The 23,884-nt window shown below is 37.3% G+C and overlaps 1 protein-coding gene across 1 annotated transcript in view; it reads left to right on the forward strand.

The window, feature by feature from the left end:
- LOC136837125 (uncharacterized) overlaps positions 1–23,884 on the forward strand; it is a 56,927-nt gene that overhangs the window by 21,840 nt on the left and 11,203 nt on the right. Inside the window, exons 2-4 of the mRNA XM_067101735.1 lie at positions 551–679; positions 4,864–5,071; positions 23,439–23,553. Coding sequence (XP_066957836.1) covers positions 551–679; positions 4,864–5,071; positions 23,439–23,553 — 452 coding nt within the window. The remainder of the gene's footprint in view (positions 1–550; positions 680–4,863; positions 5,072–23,438; positions 23,554–23,884) is intronic.

The following is a 23,884-nucleotide window of genomic DNA, read 5'->3' on the forward strand; positions in this document are numbered from 1 at the left end:
TTCTATTTAAGGTTAAAGTTAGCCATAATCGTGCTTCTGGCAACGATATAGGATAGGCCACCACCGGGCAGTGGTAAAAGTATCATGGGCTGCGGCTCATACAGCATTATGCCGAAACCACCAAAAGATAGATCCAGTTTCGGTGCCCTTGATTATATGCTGTATCGGCTGTACAGAAAACTCGATTGCGCCGAAGAAACTTCGGCGCATTTTTTACTTGTTTTTTAATGCTTTTTGATTTGTTGTGTCCATAGAAGTACATTTCAGTGAGCTATCCTTTTCGGTAAGTAGCTTAATCAAATTTTACACTGAGGTTAGAGGTACACTAAATTTTTGGCAAACTGGCCTAAATTGGCCCTGTCCCGATGGGATCGATCTCAAGTCTTTAGCTGGTGAGGTTTCGTAGATAACCACTGGACCACAAAACTTAGATATTATTTGTTATTTTTAATTGTTTGCTGTTGACGGTTTTAGGTATTAATATTGTAATATTTTTTTTTTTTTGTGCTATTGTTGATTTCATGTGTTAATGTTATCGTTATTCTTCCAGCGTATCCCGACCATCCAGAGCGTGATTCCTTAGACGGCCATCTACCTGGGTCATCTCATGGGACTGGCAACCCCCCTCCACCTCCTGCACCGCCTTCGCCTCCTTCAAATACCAATACCAAATCTCAAGGTAATTAGGACTCTCCCACACACATGCCCCATAAGTCTCATGGCATTGGTGAGTCGTCCGCTATACGCTCGTTATGCCACGTCATTGAAAGTCCCGCACACAGTTTTATTGCATTGCTAACTCGTCTCATACACACACGAGGAATGTAAACACGTCTTCAGTGCATACAGATAGACAGATATCAAAATAATTGTCACATGTACCCTAGATTCACATGTTTATGTATATTGAATGTGCATTCTTCGTGTAAACAGTGCACACTGTCTCTAGGACTTAGAGTCTAGGTAATGCAAATTTTTGCATATACATAAGCACCTGGTCTCAAGATTGTGTGAACTTACAAACACACACACACAAACACACAAACACACACGAGGCCTCAAGTTATAACAAATTCATTACCCACATCCATGGTAATTTGTATAGTAAGAAAATTTCATGGTTTTGGAAACGTCTCATACATTAAAGCTAGTGTCATGCCATCACTTACTGTAGATGATGTTGATGATTCACATACTCACAAAATCTCAGGACAATACTAATTTGCACACTCTCAAAGTAGGGATCATTTTCATAAAGATAAATTTACAGGTTAAACTAATTTGCCTACACAAAGTTGAGGTAATGCCATCATCCAAAGAAACTCGAACACGCAGCCTAGACACAATGTCAGTTTGCACATGCATGCTCAGTCTCAATATTTATGTTGTTAATATTAGGTCTGTAAGTCAATTTATCAACGATCACAACCATGTAATGGAAACTTACCCTATTTGCTTACATTTCCCAGCGTGTATGTATATATGTCACAGGCAGATAGCGAAAACAGGCATTTCATGAACTGCCTGAAATTTCAGGCAGATAACGAAATGCACTTAGGGTACATTTGATTCCCCCAGGGGCTAGTACTAAACACGGCGAAACAGTGGTGAGTCACTGTTTCGCCGTGTTTAGTATTAGCCCCTGGGGAATCAAATGTCCCTAAGTGCATTTCGCTATCTGCCTGAAATTTCAGGCAGTTCACGAAATGCCTGGTTTCGCTATCTGCCTGTGATATATATAATGTATGTGTACAAGTGCGTGTGGCGCGTGTGTGCATGCGTGTATGGTTATTTGAATCTTACATCATAAGCAGATGTGTCTTCAGACATGGAAGTCACCGCATACTATTAGCTCATTGGAAGCTGCGTCAAACTCCATTCGACTGGGAAGCCTCTTAGAACTTGCCTGGACGCTCTCGCCAAAGGCGTTCGGCTGGGAAGAGGGGTAAAAAGAAACCATTCGATTCTCCTGAGGCGACCAAGTTGCTCACACCCCATGATGATAATATTCGATGGAGTCATTCAGTCTTTCCTAGAGAAGCCCCATTTATTAAAACATCCGATTTCTGGATAGACTCCATGGTGCAATTATATTTACACCATATATTCCACACGTGATTGTGTGTTGATTATTTCTATCATATTCACTCAGAAAGGATAATTCGAATGAAATGCTGTCAACTGGGTCACTGCTGAGTCGGGAAATTGGGGAAAACAAGCTGGTATACAAGCAGTTAGCCTGCCCAGTCAAAGACTTAAGTACAATGGTACTCAGGTTCCAAATTCTTTTATGACTTGTGTGGCCTGGTTGTCAGCGGTCTGGTCTTTCATTTGAAAGACCTGGGTTCGATCCTGATTTGAGTCAGAAATTTATACATATATATATATATATATATATATATATATATATATATATATATATATATATATATATATATATATATATATATATATAATATATATATATATATATATATATTTCTAACCCGAAGGTTCGAATTCTGGAGAGGAAAAAAAAGTTTGTTTACTTTAATCCTAAATTCAAATTCTAATTTTTTATTTCAAAACTCATCCAAAATATTAAAAATGGATAGTTTAGAGTTCAGTGTTTTTTGAGTCCGGAGCCCTTATGGTCATTGATAATGCATCAGTTTCGTAAGAACTAAAAATGAAATATAAATAAAAATGCAGGTGCATCGATCTTCAATATATTGAGGACGTTGCTTTCTGAATGTTAATAATTGTAGGTAAACAATTAGGCAAAGGTAGAAATTATCCTTTGCCCTGACCCCATGCTGTAAATGGAAACAGTCAAATGACACTTTTAATTGTACGCCTATAGTGGACCCATTCCATAAAACTGATAACGGTAATATGCCGCTTTGTATACTGCCAAAATTAACTATAAACTGTATATAATTGGAAAGGCAATTAACATGATTTTTGTTGTAAAAAAACTTACGTAAACCCATTATGGAATAAGGTCACCTATATCCATAACAACTGCTTGATTTTCAGTGAATATTGTTTTGTTGCAAAGTGTAGACATTTTAGTTGAGGCTAACTTCAACTCATTTTAATACTTTGTTTTTGTTATATTGCTCTTTGTAGAACGTAGTGCGATAAATTACGGCTATTACACTTTCATAGACTTTTTGCAGAACCAGGATACCGTTCAAAGTGAGTTATCGCTAACCGCAAACACGGTTAGCGAGAGAGAATTGCATTGCGGTTGCGTGTTCTGTACCAAATTATTATAATATTATACAGTCTTGGGGATGCAGGTAGGATATTATGGTTTGCACGAAAAAACGTGTGTGTGTGTGTGTGTGTGTTTGTGTTTGAAAGCGTGTATATACGCACACACCCACATGCATATGTATATATGTGTGTGTATATAATGTATATTTATACAAGAATTACATAATACATATAATTGATAACATATAACAAATTATAGAAAAGTGTATATGAACTAAATATGTGACTGCTTAATAGCCTGTTGAAATTTCATTGTTCAAAGTAGACTTGACATTTGGTATCCTTGTACCCGTCTCATTTCCTACTTTTTATTGTGGTCATCAGTATTTGTCTTCCAAGTTATTTCTGGTTATCTTATGGCTGCTTATAAGGTATTTTTAGTTTCCTGAAAAGAAAACTATTGTGCCGGCTTTGTCTGTCCATCCGCACTTTTTCCTGTCCGCCCTCAGATCTTAAAAACTACTGAGACTAGAGGGCTGCAGATTGGTATTTTGATCATCCAGCCTCCAATCATCAGACATACCAAATTGCAGTCCTGTAGCCTTAGTAGTTTTTATTTTATTTAAGGTTAAATTTAGCCGTAATCGTGCTTCTGGCAACGCGCAAAAACAGGCACCGCCGCCGGTTGAAAACTCGATTGCACCTAAAGATAGATGTGTCTTCGGTGAAACTTCGCTGCAGAAAACTTTGAGCTTGCTTTTATTTTAAATTGACTTATGTCGTGTATTTCTTTAAATTATGTCTGATTATCTTTTATTATCTTTTCAAGGCGTCTCTGCCATATTTGTTTTTGTTCAATTTACGACTGCTTAATATCTTGACTGAATGTCTTTACACTGTGAGTTGTCTCTGGAATGTTTACCCTGTCTTTCTCTCTGGTTATCTTGTATCTACCTTCGTTTGTCTCTGACTGTTTCTCCATCTTTGTTTCTGGTTATCTTATGCTGTCTTCAAGGCATTTTGGTTATCTCTCATTTGCGTTATTTCCTGTTAAACTGTATCTGTCTTCATGATATCTCTGGTTATTTTTTGCCAGCTTGTCAACTAATACATGGTTATGTATGTTCTGTCTTTACGCTATTTATGGTTATCTTGTAAACGTCTCCACGTTGTATTTGATTATATCGCGTTTTCAAAAAATTTTTTATAGCTTATTACTGTATACGTTTATTTATCCTCTTTATACTTAATTTAAGTATTTTATTTTGTTTTATCCTTTGTTTTATCTCAATGATACTTTTGGCTTTTTCTTGCATTTCACTTCATTTATTTTCGCATTACCTGATTTCATTATTGTAAAGAGTAAATATAATATTTCTAGTGACTTATGAAATATATATATATATATATATATATATATATATATATATATATACATACATACATAATCTGTTGTTTGTGTGTGTCTGTGTTTGAGTGTGTGTGTACGAAATTTACATGTGATGTGGCTAATGTGGACTAATATTTAGTGTCTCTGTCTATCTGTGTATCTATCTATATGTACATATACATTCACAATGGATAAAAATATATTTAGAAATGACCTCAGATATTGTGAGGCCAGTTCGATAATTATTTCAATCGACCATCTCTTCCTTGCAGGTAACGGATTCTCCAAAGGCCCGAATGCAAAGAACAAAAAGCACAAGAAACTGAAGAACGAGTCGGATGAGGCGGCCGATTGCCCAGACGACTCAGCGGACAAGGACAAGAAGAAGGACAAAGGCGAGAAGACGTCCTCGTCGTTGACCTCATCGAAGGACAGAGACATGGAGGCCGGAGGAGGATACAGGCCCAAGACGGAGCCCTAGTGAGTACAGAGCCCTGGCGTTCCAGCGCGCGCCAGCTTCCTTGCTGTTTAGTTTGGCGTGGGGTTGGTGGTGGAAACCTTTCATTATATGTTCATTTCGCTTAGGTTTTTCCAGGTGGTTTTGTTTTCCAGGAATGGTGATCGATACCTTTCGCGTAGTTTTCCATCGACTGGTGATAGACTCTCCGGGTGGTTTTGTTTTCCAGGATTGGTGATAGAGATCGTTAGCATACTTCTCCAGCATGTTTTCGTTTTATTTTCCAAGATTCGCAATAGAAACCCTACACAGTTTATCCAGTTAATTCTGGTAGACTCTCCAGGTGGTTTTGTTTTCCAGGATTAGAGATGGGAACCTTTCACACAGCCTTCCAGTGAATGGTGATAAGGATTTTCTAGACGGTTTTATTTTCCAGGATTTGTGATAGGGACCTTCCACATAGTTTTCCAGTGTATGGTTGTTTTATTTTCCAGGATTGGTGATAGAGACCTTTCGCGTAGTTTTCTATCGAATGGTGATATAGACTCTCCAGGTGGTTTCGTTTTCCAGGACTGGAGAAGGAAACCTTTCTTATAGCCTTCTATTGAAAGTGAAAAAGATTTTCCATGTGTTGTATTTTCCACGATTCGTGATAGGGACCTTTCACATAGTTTTCCAGTGAGTAGCAATACAGAGACTTTCCAGTCCGTTTTATTTTCCAGAGACTGCTGTTGAAGAGTTGCAATACTTTCTCTAAAAGACCTACTAGGTAATTTGTTTTCCAGTAAGTAGAGATAAAGCACATTTCAATCTGTTGTGAATTTCCCGTAGAATTTACAGTCTTACTTTCATCAAGTAATTTTAGTGACCTGATTTATTTAATATATATATAAAGGTAAATTTGTCTTTTGAATAAATATATGACCCGGCGCGTGGACCTGGGGAGGCCATTCAGCTCCAAATTTGCCTCTGAATATCCTTTTGATTTGGAGATGGATCAAAAGTTGTTTATCTATGCAAAAGTTTATGAAAGTTTTTTTTTATTGATTCCAAGTCGTAAAAGAATAAGACAGGTGAAAGGATATTCTTAGTGATTTCACCATTTTCGATAAACATTCCTAAGTGTCTGATGGTTAAAAAGAAAGTTTAGACAATAGAGAAGTAGATTTTAGACTTTGCTGAAATTCGTCAATTTTATGTTTAGCATTCGTGAGTTACTGCACTGGTTTCCATTCAACCTCAATTATGAACCCATGAACTAAAAATGAAGAATATATAATCTTATTTTCATTTTGATTATCTTTGTTCCATCTATTATTTCTGGTACCAAGACTTGCATGATACTTGGTGATTGCACTGGAGGTTACAGGCAATGATAGGGTGACGTAGATAATTCTGATTGAAGGACAACAGACCACGTTGAAAGATGCTCTCTCTCTCTCTCTCTCTCTCTCTCTCTCTCTCTCTCTCTCTCTCTCTCTCTATATATATATATATATATATATATATATATATATATATATATATATATATATATATATATATATATATATATATATATATATATATATATAATACTTTGGATCAGGGGTTCCTAATAAGTTTCTGAGATCCCTTGACTTCTAGAAATATATGTTAAGACCTGACTTCTGGACATGAGGTCCGCAACCTCATCTCAGAACCCAATGCTCAGAAACTTGCAGCAGAGCGTAGGGGCTGGTTGTAAGCCGCAGTGGGTCACAGTGCAGCTCGAGAAGTCAGTGGAGCGGGGGAGTAGTGTCCGTTGCTTCTCATGCAATCCTCTAAAGTCTTGGAGCCCTATTTATTGCTAAATATTTAAAAAAAAATTCATTTTAAATTCTGGTAGTGTTATTCAGTTAAAACTTTTTTGTCATTTTTCCAGTCCTTTTAAATCTTTCTTTTTCTTTCTTTCTTTAAATCTTCACATGAAAAGCCTTATGGACAGAGTCAATAGACAATAAACCCGAGAGGGTCCGAACGTTATAGGAAAAGGTGATAAATATATATAAACAAATATGAGGGAATAGAAAATGAATTAGAGCCTAGTTATTGCTAAGTAGTCAAAAATTTCATATCAGATTCTGATCGTCTTATTCGTCATATACCTTTTTAGTTTTCTGTAAAAGAAAACTATTGAGAGTTATCTGTCGTCTCCTCTGCACTTTTTCTTTCCGCCCTCAGATCTTAAAAACTACTGAGGCTGGAGGGCTGCAAATTGGTATGTTGTTCATCCCCCTCCAATCATCAAACACACCAAAATGCAGCCCTCTGGCCTCAGTAGTTTTTATTTTATTTAAAGTTAATGTTAGCCATGATCGTGCGTCTGGCCACCACCGGGTCGTGGCTGAGAGTTTCATGGACCGCGGCTGAGAGTTTCATACAGCATTATTCGCTGTACAGAAACTCGATTACGCCGAAGAAACTTCAGCGCATTTTTTAACTTGTTATGAATTTAATTTTGAGGACCAAACTCAGGCTCATCTTACCAAAAGAATACCCAGGTACCGAATATATCATATGCATAGTGCATAATACTGCCATTTCTTACAGATAAAATAGTTGAAAGACCAAAATTCCAAACGTCGGGTTAAAACAAAAAAAAAGAACATTAGCCCCCTCCCACCAGAAAGGACCCCTCCCCCCCACAATATTGGTGCTTCCCCCCACCCCATCCCACAATAGCGGTTGGTTGATGTGGGTTATTGTAGTTCCGTTATAAAGCAATTATTTTCCCTGAACAGGCCATTTACAGGCGCCAGTCCCCCTCCCTGTGGCCAATCCACCACCCCCTACCTAACAGTCCAGGCCACTACGCTCCAGGTCTGGTGGGGACGTACCGAGTGGGCGACACTATTGGGGTTCCTTTTATCCATAACTGTATTCGCCGGTGACAGTTTTCAAAAGCTTGATTGTAGATGGTTCTCCACTTTTCATTGTTCAGTCATAGCTTTTTTTTTTATCTTCGTTGTTCCTTAAAAGCTTTGCTTGTGAAAGCTTTTACTCTACTGCTTCTCTGGGTGAAATTTTTGCTTCTGTATATTTTCAGGGGCGTTACACGTGACAGTTCATTCTTAGTTTCTCAGAGCCTTTGGTTACACAGTTCACACCATTGGTTTTAGCACTTTCATCGGTTAGTGCTTTTCTCTAAAGATTTTGAATATTATTGTCTTTTGTATGACTGCTTTTCATACAAAACTATAGCTTTTACAAAAGGTTTTGTCCATAAATGATAATTTTTAACTGTTTCTCCGGCAAACTGTTTTCACCATAACTTTTTCCAAAGGTTTTGCGTATAAATATATTAACTTTAACTGTGAGAAGCAAATTGTTTTCCAATGCTTTTTCTTGAAGGCTTAGCAAATAGCTGTTTTCACTGATACTGTTCACCAGGGAAAATTTGCTTTTTCCTGGCAAAACTGTTTTCGCCATAGTTTTTGTATAGAGGTTTGCTGTATAAGACCTTTCCTTTGTGAGGCAGAGTTGGCAATGAGTATTCGTAGGAAAATTAAACGATATTTTGCGTTTGTAGTGCATTATCTCATCTAAGGAGAATTATGTTTTCACAGTTGTCTAAAGGCCGTTTCACACCGGATGCGATGCTAAGCGCGCTATGCTATGCTACGGAGCCATGCTATGAATGCTATGTCGCAGACATTGGTAGCATAGCTTCGTACCCGGTGTGAACGGTCTCGCTTAAAACCATGGAAGTAATTAAAAGCCACGTGCTACCATAGCGTGGCGCGCATAGCATCGCATCCGTTATGAAACGGCCTTTAGTGTATAGCTCAAGAACGGATAAAAGGATTTTCGCAGGCGTAGGTTGGTTTCTGAGAAGAACTGCTGATTTGTCGCCGTGAAAACCAATTGGTTTTGAATGCATTCAGTTCTGATTCATAAATTTATCTTTTGCTTCAGAACTCTCCTCCTTCTCTCGTTTTCCTTGAAACCATTTTCTTATGTCTTTTAAGAGATAGGACGTGCGCTTCCATCAAAATGATTCCCTCCACCAACCACCACAATACAATTCCTCTCTCTCTCTCTCTCTCTCTCTCTCTCTCTCTCTCTCTCTCTCTCTCTCTCTCTCTGATTCCATTTTCTTAATCCCGCTAAGTTGCCCGTCACATCAGCCACTTGGCTAATTGAAGGTAATTTTAGGTATATTATATTAATTCATCCATGTCATTATCTATTATTATGGCAATTATTTGTTTTTATTAAAATAATGGCAGGAATTCCATTCTAATTATGTTAGCTTATGGCTGCAATTTGGGATTGTGTTCAGTTAATTATTTTCCCGTTAACATTGTCAACTGTATTGTGTAGAATTTTAAATCATTTTCACTCAAGTTGCAGGGAGTTTGAATTGCCATTTCAGTTGCATTTGGTTCATTTAAGGTTTAATTAAAAAATGACTTGCTAGTCTTGTTTATTACCTTAAGGTAATAAATAAAACTAGCGAGTCATTTTTCGATTTATTGCCTTACAACTGCTTGTAAGATGAATTGCCGATCTGGGTAAATTACTTTCATGGTGCATAGGATTGAAACCGAAATTTTAATTGAATTACATTCGTTGAATGTTTTTTTTTTGAAGTATATTTTAAAATTTTATTTTCATTTCGATCACGTACTACTATGCCGAAGCAACCCCTTTTAGCGTCTTTAGTTTCGAGGTAAATTTAATTAGAATTGTCTTTTTTAACTGAGTTGGGTTCATGTAGTACTGCACCAAATTCAAGAAACGTAAATATGATGAAGAAGGCATTTTACATTGCATAGTTTTTCTTCCTGACATCGATCCATATATATATATATATATATATATATATATATATATATATATATATATATATATATATATATATATATATTGATTATATATATATATATACATATATATACATAGGCTATATGTATACATGCTGGTTGATTTTTCTTTTCAAGTTATTCTCTGTTTGTTCTCGTTTTGTTTTCACAGTGCTTCTCAAGAGGCTAATGGCCTTTTAAGGTTTTTCCATGTGAATGTGGGTACATTATGAATAATAATAATAATAATAATAATAATAATAATAATAATAATAATAATAATAATAATAATCGAAATAAGAAGGATATGGAATATGTCAGTGGAAATTGTACCCATAATCATCGGAACACTAGGCACGATCCCAAGATCCCTGAAAGGAACCTGGAAAAAACTAGATGTCAAAAGTAGTTCCAGGACTCATGCAGAAAGTGTGCTACTAGAAACAGCGCACATAATGAGAAAAGTGATGGACTCCTAAGGAGCCAGGATGCAACCCGGAACCCCACACTATAAAAACCACCCAGTCGAATAGGGTGACTGTGATAGACAAAAAAAAAAATAATAATAATAATAAAATAATAATAATAATTAGAGGTGAAGGAAGAGCAGAAATTAGGACAGGTACCCAGGTAAATGCAATAGCTTTCACTATACCTGCAGGTATTCACCTGTCATCAGGTAACAATTATTGGGCTTGAACAGCACAAAAGAAGATGCGAGGAAATTACAGTCCTTAAGAGCTGAATGCAATTGCAAGTCACTTATCTTCCATTAGTCGGTTTTAAAGACATCCTTAGTGATGGGATCCCCCATGGGGAGGCTTTGAATACCACTTGGGGAAGGTTCGAATGCCCCATGAGCAAGTGCTTATTTTTCAAGATTGTTACTGTGTAAAAAATAGAGATAGAACTCTGATTCGGTTTTTAAGAAATCAAATATTTTTATTATCATTGTTGCTATATTTATGGAGAATGATCACTTGCTTATTTGCATAGACTAAAGTTCTGTCTCTCTTGTGTGTAAACTAGTCACCTTATTTGAATCTTAAAATAGTGTCGGTAAGTTAAAATACATATGATTACTTAGAAAATAATATTACCAAGTAAATACAGTCATTATTACTATTGAGTATAACCACATACTCATGTACGCCTAAAAGGCCAACAACTCTCAGAGAAGGCTTCATCTCAGTAGAGAGAGAGAGAGAGAGAGAGAGAGAGAGAGAGAGAGAGAGAGAGAGAGAGAGAGAGAGGTCTAACAGAACCTATTAGAGGAGGAAATGAAGACGCTTTAGGAGTGCAAGAGTGAGAGAGATTTTTTATTACCAAAAATGAAAAAAATACAAAAGAAAGTTTGGAAAAGGTTTTCAAACTCATTAGAGTGTTTATTAAGTGTATTTCTGATGTAATCTCTGGGTATTTGGGTATTGTGGAAAAACTAATTTTTCAGACATGATACTATTGACAATCGAATAAGATTTTTACTTATACTTTCTCCTTTACAAGTTTTAGCTCTTTTGAACAAAATCTCATGTTATTTTTCCGAAGGTATATTTTTACAGTAAATTATAATTTTTTTTTTTCACAATCGAGGTCGTTGCCAAAAATAAAAAAATGAGTTATTTTGAAGTAACTATTATATATACAGTAGATATCCTTGGCAATCCTCTTTTCTGGATGTGCGGCACTGAAAGAAAAACATTTTTAATGAGTCACATGAATTTTAAAGTAATAACAACCAGTATCCAGAAAGGCAGAAATTAGATGAATGTATGAACTGTATATGCACATATGGATATGCAGTTGCGTAATAGATCTCATGTTAATATACAGGTCGAAAATCATGTTTTACAAATGAATTCTTTTCCTGTAGTGCAAAGTTCAGTTCTTAACAAATTATGTATTTCATTCATTCATGGCCTTAGGTATGAACGCGTATTTATGACAGTAAATTGTTTATTCAAGTAAAATTGGTTAATACCATTGTCTCTTTGGGGCACCTCTTTTAATACTGTGATGCCGAAGTCCCGTTTATAAATCATTTGTCATCCAGCGGAGGGTGGTGTGCACTATGTTGCAAAGGATCCACATTCTTTAAGGCCACCTCTCTCTCTCTCTCTCTCTCTCTCTCTCTCTCTCATAGGTCCAGTAAGAGCTCTCTCTTACTCTCTCTCTCTCTCTCTCTCTCTCTCTCTCTCTCTCTCTCTCTCTCTCTCTCTCTCTATTGAGGTGAAGCTTTCTCTGCGAGTTACCGATTTTTTTTTTTAGGTATCCATGAATATGTGCTTATTTTGAATAGTAATAATAGTCTGTACTTGTCGGTTCCATCAAGGAGTGTCAGACCACGTTGGCAAAAACATGCCGTTGGACAGCACGTGGGGTTCGCAAACTCATCCGAAAATTCTTGTTGAATACCGGGAGAAAAGAATAATGAATAAGAATGATTTTAGATTTTCGTTCCTCTGAATACAGTAACTGTTATAGCGAGATGTGATTGTCTATACGATATTTTATATAACTGTCTATGCAAGATATAAATTTTTCTTTAGTTAGACTGTGAGGTCCAGCTAACAGAACTAATACCAGATGGTAACGGGTGGAAGCTATAGACGAGGTTCTTTGCGCTGGGGAGCGTGACAAAAGACATTCGGCCAGACTTGACGTATGGTCGCGCTCACCGAAACCGACACCATTTGTAATCGATATTATCAATGTTATTTTGGTCCCCGTGACTCTGCAATTCAAACTTCGCCTCTCCAGCGAGACACGAAATGGTGAAGTCACTGGGTGGAAGGGGGTTAGGGGTGGGGTTTGTGAGCACTAGAGTCCATTTCCTGGAAAAGTCTTTGTGTCTCCTGGTGGAGAGAGCAATGCTGTGGGTAGCAGCTGGTGTGAAGAAGGGCATGGGGCTAGCAACCTCATCCCTAAAGACATGCTGAGAACCGGAATGGTAATACCCTCTGAAGCCACCTGTACTGATGGAAGAATGTGAATGACTGAAAGAAATACCATACAAAAAAATGCCTTTATTTATAAGGAACAAGTCAAAAACACCAATCACTCGCTAAGCAAGCTTCCGTAGAAGATTGATTGATTTTGATTTATAATGTGGCGTCTCAAAAACAAACAATTTCGATGCCGCTTTTACAGAAAGAAATACTTGCTTGTGAAAAGCGCAAAACATAGCCGGGGAAAATAGAACGACGTACAAAATCGCATAAAGACAAAGCGCCCGTAAATGGCCTTCCCCTCGACCGCAGACTAGCAAGAAGAGGAGGAAAAGCTTAACTAAAAAGGGGAGACGGTGTGCTATTTAGGGCCAAATGGTGAGCTATTAATAGCCAAGCGGCGCGTTAATAGCCAAGTATGGAACACTTTGTCAAGATCGCTAGCTTTCTCGTGTTTTTTTTCTCGTAATTCATCGTTTCGTTGCGTTATGCCTTTTTCCGATTTTCTTTTTATCCATCATCATGGTCTGTAAGACAAGGTGTAGTCGTCTTACTTAAAATGGAAAGTCTTCCTGAACGTGGTGCATACTTTTATCAGACTTTCTCTTCGGAAAGCAAGCTACTTAATATAGTCCGTGTATAGCCTACACAGGCACGCACATCCATATATGTGTGCGTGTGTTTTTTTTTTGTGATGTTTTCCACAGAAAACCTTGAAATGTAAGTGGAAATGAATAAAGAAATTCTCGTATCGAGGTGGGAATCGAACCCATGCTGGCCAGAGGACTTAGGCAAGTTTTACATCTCTACAGTACAATACCAAGATTATATGTCTAATTCAGATGCATCTTTACAAGAACCGGAATTAATTCAGTGTTATCATGTTGTCAGAGTGGTTATATATATATATATATATATATATATATATATATATATATATATATATATATATATGTGTGTGTGTGTGTGTGTGTGTCATGTATGTATGTACATGGGATTATATATGTATGTACAGTACACACACAAAACAAATATATACGTCTGTATATATAATATACGATGTATCGAGACTACAAGGTCTACCCCAAAGCCAAATCAAAAGATAGGCATGCTTACCCCATACAAAAATACGTTAAAAAGAAGAAGAAGAAGATTTATGTTTATATATATAATATATGTATATATACTATATATATATATATATATATATATATATATATATATATATATATATATATATATATATATATATATATATTTTTTATTCATTATCAGCGGCAGATTCAGTGCAAAATCTAGCACTAGGGAAACGCGATATTTAGTATTACCGTCTGCTGTCTTAACCAGTATTCATTTTCGAAAGCATAAAAATCTGCCTGTGGTAATCAACTTGGACCAGAATCGAGAGATATAATCGTGTCAACTCTGCCTGTGTTATGTGATGATAACGGTCGTTCGGTCATCCCGCAACAGATGGCGTTGGTAGCCTCATTACTGCTGCTGCTAAACGGCCGTCTAAAACCATTCAGAGTGACACCACCTACACATTATCGGGTGGACATGTCAAAGCAGACATGAACAGCGGTTTTGATGGCATTTTCCTAAGCTTTATTCATTATGCAGTTCTGGTCTCTTTTATGTGCCCCGCATATCACGGTTAGTAAACATTCCTAATTTTACGTAATCCATGATTTAACATCACCTGTAAATTGAATGCTGCTTTGAAGGTCTGGTTGAATTAATTATTCGCTTTCGCAGTGTTACATCTCCTCATAAAATAGAATGCACCTGCTCTGGATAAATGCTAATGACTGAATGACTCACATCTTAGAAACTTGGATATTGTCTCTCAACTTTTGTACAGAAACCTTTCAAACTATTATATCACTTGTAGGTCTTTTCTGTATTTTAATTCTAAAGCTCCTTCGAAGTACAAAATGAATGCTAATTTGAATGTTTCATATAATAATTAATGTGATCTAAAATGGTGACATAGTCATGCTAGCCAAGTTACTGACTTCAAGGTCAAGCCACTTCGTTCCACAGAGGGAAGGACGTTTCCCACGAGCTATGAAGTTGCACTTGAAGAACAACATGTGAATCATGATTTGTCGATTATGGCCACTGGATTGCCATGTCTTTCCCTAGGACATAATTCCCATAATTCATGTTACTCGTAAGTAAACACGTTGAAGTATTTGTCTATAGCTCTCAGTGGCCCAGAAACTGCCTGCTTCTGGCCATGATGATACTGAATGGTACCACAATATTGGGTGTGCTTTTTAAAAGGTATAATTTATTTAGATAAATAAAAAGCTATGTTTAGGAATAAGAGAGAGCGAGTCGCACACGCACCCGCACAGACGTACACAAACGCACACACACACGCGGAAGTGCCACATCAGCTTCATTTTCGGCCCACTTCCTTTCGCCATCAAATCGGGAGATCGTATCGCAGACGCGTTTGATTCATGTCTCACTGGTGCGCCCGTCGATGAATCAATACCCCGCCTTTGCCTCTATCGTATTTATTTCAGTCTTTCTTATTTCTTGCTTTGGAAGAGACGGAAAGACAGCATTCGGCTGTAAACACCCTTTTATTCACTTGTTAGTGCATCATTTCTTTCGACGGTTTACCTCATATGTCCTGAAATTTCAGAATGATGAAACTTGGAGACGTTTCCTGGAAAAACCATCGCCTCTGTATTGACCTAAGCACACATGTACTTGGTGGTTTGTCGGTCATGGTGGATTGCGCCCAAATTGGAGACAGGCTTGCGATCAGGGGTCTCATCCCACAAGCTTGCTAAGAACTGGGTGGTTAACACCCTCTGGCGTTACCCTCTCTAAAGGCGAAAGGCATATAAGTGATTTTAAATATGTATGTATATATGTATGTATGTATATATATTATATATATACTCATTTTTATGTATATGTATATAAATATGTATGTACATACAAAAGAGCTGGTAAGGTTGTGTTCAGTTAATCCGTCCCATGCAATTCAAAGATGACACCACGCATACTTATGATGAGGAATAAGGTCAGTCATTGAACTTGACAGACTCTTCGTCTTGATTGACAATAAACCATACAGAAAACTGATTTTTTTTTTATATATAATCGCTGCCTATAAGGAAATGAATACATTAGCTGTAAATTTTCAGATGTAAATGCTGCATTTAAGTATATGACTTTTTTTTATGCAATCGTGATCGATATCATTGATGAAAGTAAAAAAATGGATTTGATATATCGAATGAAGCCATTTTTGTTGATAATTTAAAACCAGAGGTAGTTATTATTATTAAAATTTATTATTATGTATTAACTACGTACCTTGGGAAGCCATCGTCAATGCTTCAGTGAAATTTTTCTGGTGTAGGAGGGGGGAGAAAGATTTGGGCTGGGGAGACCCAATTGCCCTAATCATTAGAGTACAAGGAACTTTCTCTGGTCAGTTAACAGCATCTAAAGTTAAGATTAGCAACTTGTAAACCAATGACGGAATTTCTTCTCCATACCGCAGCCATTTACATGAAGATAATTTACGGCATTCTTTTGCTTTTGTGAAAGGTATTTACGCTGGAAGGGAGGTTGGATATGGGGGAGGGGGAGGGGTTTCCCTGGTTAGGCCGCTACTTTGAGGTTAGGTGGGTTTATAGTATCATTGTTTCAGAATATAATGTTGACCCTCCCACCCACCCCCACCCCCAGAAAAATTAAAAAACTGAAATGGCGATGGTACACATCAATCTCTTATTTCTCAAGTTTCTCAATCCTTTTTTATGTTAAAAAATAAGGCCTGACATGCTTCGTCATTTATCGTATTAATGATCTGGCCATGTATCTAACTGGCTATTTATATTGTATTTAATTACTATTATCATCATATTATAAATTCAGTTCGTCGTGACATGAAATTCTAATCAATAGGAGAAATCCCCAGCAATATCAGCAAGTGTATTGCACGCTGAGGGCACAGGAGATTTTCTCTCGTTCAAACAGGGTTTCACCCTGAAGAGTCGCCTTGTTCAAACAGGAGAAAGCCTCTGTAACTTTTATGCGTAAATGTAAAAGTCTCCCATGAGATGGATGGTGGCCTCAGAAATTTACAATATCACGCTCTTTGCGACGTTTATTTGGTTGGTCTCACGTGGTGCACTGTAGACATTACTAAAGGTTCTTTGCAGCGTCTCCATTCATATTCTCTTTCTTTTGACTGACTTTTCACCTTTATAGGTCCCAGTGCTTGGCCTTTGGCCGAAATTTTATATTCCAATTCCAGTTCTACGTTTATTTGGTAATTGCTGAGTTAAAGGTAAATCCCCTGGTCAGTAATTCCCGTGGCGTCAGCTCCTTCGCATACCTACATATATATTGTTTTTATCCCTGGAACAAGAAGGAAGGGAGTGGAATTTATATAAAGAGCAAATTTAGCTTCCTTTCCAGTTCTCTCTCTTCCATCCTTCCTCCTTTGTGTTTCTCGTTTTCTTCTGACCGTTGGTAGATACTGGCACTAGTTTGCCTATTAGTTCTTGCAGCTCTATATAAAAAAGACATAAATTTTTTTTAAATAAATAAACGAAGGGGAAGTATGGCGGCTGTGCCGTCATGGAAGCGAACTCGAGCCCAAAAGCGGTACTGCGGCTGTGCTTGATATCCGACGGCTTGAGAGAGAAAAGCTTCTATCTCTTTATTTGGTGTTGGAGAATTTTCCGTAGATAATGGTAATTCATTTGTCTCTACTTGGAGTAACGTGCCAAGTTCACAAAAAATAGAAGTGGACAAGACTATAATAATTTTAAAAGAATGCTAATAAAAGGAGACTGCCATAAGAAACTGATGAAGTTGGGAGGGAACAGAATGTATATTTAAACGAATATAAAATATTGATTCGATTCATGTCCATTTTATCATTTCATAACTAGTATACTGTACGTATAATTTTGTATTTTCTGTTTCTTTTTATCTTCACATTTCCACCCAAAAATGACACTTGATGGCGAATAGTCACATGACATATAAATGGTAAAGTGAAAATATTTATGCTTGCGTTTTTATAACTTTTATTTTTTTTTTACCATGAGCATTTCTTGTCTAAAAGGGCAGACACTAATCTGCAGGGATGAGGTTGCTACCTTATGCCTTATTCATGACTTGCTGATGTATGTATATATATATATATATATATATATATATATATATATATATATATATATAAATAAATATACACGGAATATGTTTCAAAAATGGTGTTATATATATATATATATATATATATATATATATATATATATATATATATATATATATATATATATATATATATATATATATATATATAAATTTTATATTGTGTGTATGTTTGTGTATAATGGGTGTGCGTGTGTGCGTACATGAGTATTTAGGTTTAGAGTGGACCTGGGTGTAGCATGAATATTCCCCACAATTATGCATGAGGTTTTTAACTAGGACACTGAACATTCGACACGCATGAAGTCTCCTGCTTACCTAATCAGAAAATTTTATTTACTTATTTACTATTTTATGTATTTATCTATTTATTTATCGATTTGTTTATTAAATCTTATCTCTAAAATATTCACGCAGTTATATATCTTTTTAATTAAGTATTTTTTCTCCTAACCTTTATGTTGATAAGCAAGACATTTCATCGGAGAAGGGTGTAATAGGAATCCTAGCCAGAAAATTCGTGGAGAGAATCTTCCCAGAAATTTATACGGAATTTTGTCTTGAAAGTTATAAGGAAAGCTGTCTAAAATTACGTGGGAATTATGCACACCAAATTAGCTGGGAAATCTGCCCAGATAATTAGTTGGGGAAAGTCACCTGAAGACTAGCGAAGAAATCTAATTGGAAAACGATTCGTAAAAGCTTCTAGAAAATAAGATAGGAGAAATGTGCCCATGAGATATAGTGAGGAATTCTGCCCAGCCAGGTTAAAAGAGCAGTTTGCTAAGAAATTTCTTGTCCGTGGGGATTAGGGGAAGGTGGCCGCGGGGGGGGTGGGGGACTGCCCAGTAACCTACCGGGAGAATCTGTCCACAAGTCCCCAATTTTATTTTATAACTAAAATTCTTAGCAACAATATTTGTCCGCCGCAATCACCCCATCTACAGTCATAATGCTCATTAAAATGTACGTTAGGCAACCGCAGCATTGCAGCTCCCTCTGCCCTCCTCAAAGCAAAAAACAAAGAAGCTTGTCATGATTTTTCCATATGGCGTCTTCTCCACTGGGAAAAGTGACGTAGGTGGCCTAATAATCCACTGCTTGGAGGCGGTGTCGATGGATTTGAATGGTGCCGTGATGTGCGTGTATGTTGGAGGTTGGGGAGGGGCGGTTTCGGGAGGGGCAATCGTCGAGAAATATTTTCCACCTCCTTTTGTGGGCTGTGAGGGTGGGGACGTTTGGGGAGGGGGAGGCTCGGACGTGTCAACTGCAGCTTACGCAGGGGGAGCCTTGCAGAAAGTTTTGGCAGTATGTGACTGACTGTTGTGTGTGAGAGATAGAAAAATTTAAGCGTGGATGTTTCTGTATCTGGAGACATCGCGAGACAGAGAGGACCTTTCTACTTCGCTGGTTGAGGCCGGACAACGGACGATGGTGGTTCTTATTTAGCATCTGACTTGTATAGTTTTAGCGGTGCTTCGTGGATTTTCATCTTCTTTGTTGATTTTGTCGCAGTGATGATAAGTGCATTTTCTTACGAGCTCTTGTGAGAAAGTATGCCGAATGCTTTTTCGGTTTTACTGATTTTTGGAACAGTGACTCTTGCCCTGCAAAATCTTCGAATGTTTTGAACACTGATTTTAGGTCTCAACATCTTGCCCGTGGCCCACTGGAACACTGAATGGCATTGAAAGGTGGCAATGGTTCTCCTTTAAAGTAAAATATATCGAAACGATTACAAAAAATCAGCTGCTCACTAAGACTGAAAATGGAAGCGTTGTACAACTAAGGAAACATAAAGAAACCCCTCTATGAATAGCCCCGTGTATAAGCGGGGAGAACAACTTTACCCAATAGCCATTCAATAATCCATAGTATTCTTACATGGAAGAGCCCCTTTTGGAAGCAATGAGACTAGCTTTAAAGTAGGGCTTACCCTATTTGGGAGCAGGAAATTGTTTCTGTAAATAGCCCCATGCTGATGCCAACCGAATAGTTCCTGCAAAAGATCCCGGGACAAATTTGCCGCAATAAAACAAAATCGCCCTTCAGGAAAGTAACAGTAGAGAACTATAGAAGTGATCCCTGTAAGCTCTAAGAATAACTCTCACAGATTTACATGCAAAATGGTAGAATAATCACAATTTCTGTATTAGGGAACTGCAGTAATGCGAAAGTCCCTCCTGTGTAGATTGGCTGTAGTACTCCTTAAAAAAAAATCAGTTTTGTGCATTCATTTATATCGCTACGTTTGCAAGTAAGAATTAGGTGTGTTTAAGAAAGCTGCATTGTTGCATTTGCAAACAGAAATCAAGGTGCCCCTTATCACTGAATGAAGGGAACTTGTACAGATCAGTGAAAAAAAAACTTGGAGCTAAGAATTAGTGATAAAAGTTAGAAACCAAGAGAGAGCGATTGAGGTTCTGAAAAACTTGAGTGATAAAAAAAAACAAGGAAACAAGATGGAGGTTTCAAGGCTGCAAAAAACGATAATTAAGTGGAAATTGAGATAAAAAATAAAGGAAAAGTTGAAATGAATCGTTAGTACAAAATAGGACGATAAAATAATAGTAGAAGAAAACAGTAATAATGAAAGTGGCAAAGCTGAACTTAATCAAGCCTAAGTTTAAGGATGGGATGAGGTCCTCCAGGGGCGGGGGACGAGGGGAGGATGCGTACGCACGCTAAGTATGACCCCTGTGGGAAAACTTCCCCCTATCGTGGACTTGCGGAGAAACTCCACGTACAGCCATTACTCGTCCAGAGAACCCTCTGTGTCATCTCGTGAGAGATGGCTTCTGAACAAGATTGGAAGGTGAGTCTCTCTCTCTCTCTCTCTCTCTCTCTCTCTCTCTCTCTCTCTCTCTCTCTCTCTCTCTCTCTCTCTCTCATGTTCTTTGGAATACAGTTATTAAAGGATCTGGGGGCTGGCTTCATGGTTACAGCAAAGGTCTTATTTTCTGGAAGTTGGTCACACTGTTACGGTGCTTGTCTAACTAATCTAGGGAGTGTGTCTGTACCGCTTGCGTGTTGGTCACCATTATAGAGTGCTGGCTTCACTACCGTAACTCTCGTCAAAACTCCTGGTGTTTGGCGTTTAGTTCTGCTACGAGGATACTATTGTAAACTCCTGTTATATGGATTTGGCTCTACTAAGATACTGACCTAAACTCCTGGCATTTGGCTTCACTGCACCTAATACTGGTAAAAATTCCGAGGAGCTGTCTTCGCAGCTAGAACATTAGTTTAAATTCCGTGGCATGCGCTACATATCCAAGATTATAATACTACAAAGTACAGGAGTTGACTACTTAACTAGGGCCATGATCTAATTTACAGGGACTTGGACATTTTTCCGGCAGTAATCTAACTAACAGATAGTATGGTACTGCGATGGGATGCTGGTTGGCTAACAAGGATTTTGCTACTGTATGGTATCAGGACGCTGGTTTAACATGCATGGAGTTTAGTTTCGCTAGAATACGCCTGAACGTGCAAGGTATTGACTGCACTGCTAAGGTGCTGGTCTAACTGACGAGGATATTCAGTCTCTGCTATGATAGTAGTCTGCTTGATAAGAAGTTGGGTACACTGTTGGGATACTGAATAACTTCAAGTTATTCTTTTTGTTCTTAGGAAATCCTCCAGTAAAGAGAACGATTACTGCCTTTGCGGTCTCCAAAGCTACACTGCTAGAACTTCAGTGAACTTCGTGATGGGAACAATAGTTGAAGATTTTTTTTTTCTGCAGTGGCCACTTATCCCCACCCCCACGCCATACTTCCCAGACCACAGCTGACCATATGGAGCCAGTTGCATTTATCTCTGAGCATACCAGCTGAAGCGTGATGGAACTGTTTGCTGGGGGTGTATTATAACCAAAGGAAACCCCATTTGTCTAAGAGAAGCAAGTTATAATGCTTTGAGAGAGAGAGAGAGAGAGAGAGTAAATTTGTATCTGAACCTGAGAATGAGAGAGAGAGAAGGAGGGTAGTATGGTCTCCTGATGTCTCATTAAAAGACGCAAATGTAACACAGTTTATATGTATAGTTATTAGAAAATAAACTCTTCGGGTACTGAAGACAGAAGTTTAAAGAAGAAAAAAATGAGCGAGAAAATGACGGAGAAGTTCAATTAGTTTTCTTGTGGAGCAGTAAAACTAATTAATCACCTGTCCGTCCTCTCGGCATTTGTGGTTCTCAATAATGTATGCATTGGGGATTGCTGAGGGATTTCAAGCATTTGTACATTTCTCGGAAACCAACATATTTCGTGATTCCAGCAGCTTTCCTTTGTTTATCTATCTTCTATCTATCTATCTATCTATCTATCTATCTATCTATCTATCTATCTATATATGTATGTATATATATATGTATATATATATATATATATATATATATATATATATATATATATATATATATATATATAGTAAATTTACATATTGTCTGTCCATCAGTCAATAAAAGCTGTTGAAAACGGGCCGATGGCCTTTGTGTTAGATCAGCCAAAATTATTTTCATGAAGCAGTTAGTTGTAAATATACAGTATCTTCTATGACTTGTGTGGTTCAGTTGGTAGTGCCCATGCCTTTCAGTTGAAAGACGTTGGTTTCGATCCCGATGTAAGTCAGAAATTTATTTATGTTCCACACGTCATTGTGTGTTGATTACTTCTATTTGTATATGTATATATATATATATATATATGTATGTATGTATGTATATGCATATATATTATATATATATACACGTATATATATGCTTGTGTGTGTTTGTATGTATGTATTGCCGTTATATTGAAGTAATTTGCAAATATTCTCATGACAACAATCCAGCAATTTGCAATGTCTTAACAAATGCATTTTAAAGAGGGAAAAGTGTAAAATTCTGTTTCATGAAGTTACTGATATTATATTGACTATATTTAGGATGTCAGTTTTATGAAATGACTATTTATTGTTTGTTTCTCTTAGAGATTTCTCCAAAAACTATCGATGGATTTCAATGCAATTATGTGGAAGGGTTGGCCATGAAACAAGTTGATTAGATTTTGAGGTGGATAAAGATCTTAGGGGAAGGGATTTTTTTTGTACATTTTTTAAAGTGCAGGGAATTTTTCGAAAGTTTTGCTAGTTTTTGCTACGTAATCCTATCGCTTTCATGGTGAACTTGAGGAAAGTATTATGATTTAAAAAAACCGAGTCCTTAATGTGCGTTAACAAATAAATTATCATGTATTGATAGTGTTATGATTTAAAAATAACTGAGTCCTATAATTGTTGTCATGGATGTGCTTCAGCGAATAAAGTATCGTGTATTAATAATCAATAGCTCTTGTATGGGCTTTCTCGGTAGCTCTACTGTTGTATTTCATTTTGACTGTGGCTTTCTAACACGTCCTTCTCTTTCAGCACCTACATGTGGGTTGTCATGTCCAGTATGTATGGCAAGTTGGTCGTCCTCCTTATGTTGGCCTTCTGCCTCACCGAAGTCCTCGATAATGACGTCCTGCCCCTCACATTCCAGGTAAGCAAATGAGGTATTCCCAGTTTGTTCCAGTTAGATTGGTGGTGTTCTTATAATCCTATTCCTGAAAATTTAATGCATGTCTTCGATATTTTCATACCAGGAAACTGGGTGGGAGTCTTTGATATTACCATTCCAGGATGCTGGACAGAAGTATTTGAGTTTTTTTTCCAGGAAACTGGATGAAAGTCTTTGAGGATTCCGTTCCAGGAAATTGGATGAATGTCTTTGGTTTTTCTATGCAGGAAACTGGGTGAAAATCTTTGACATTCCCATTCTAAGATACCTAATGGAAATCTCTGAGGATTCCATTCCGGGAAACTGGATGAAT

This window comes from Macrobrachium rosenbergii, chromosome 57 (genome assembly GCF_040412425.1).
Source record: "Macrobrachium rosenbergii isolate ZJJX-2024 chromosome 57, ASM4041242v1, whole genome shotgun sequence".
Lineage (NCBI taxonomy): Eukaryota > Metazoa > Arthropoda > Malacostraca > Decapoda > Palaemonidae > Macrobrachium > Macrobrachium rosenbergii.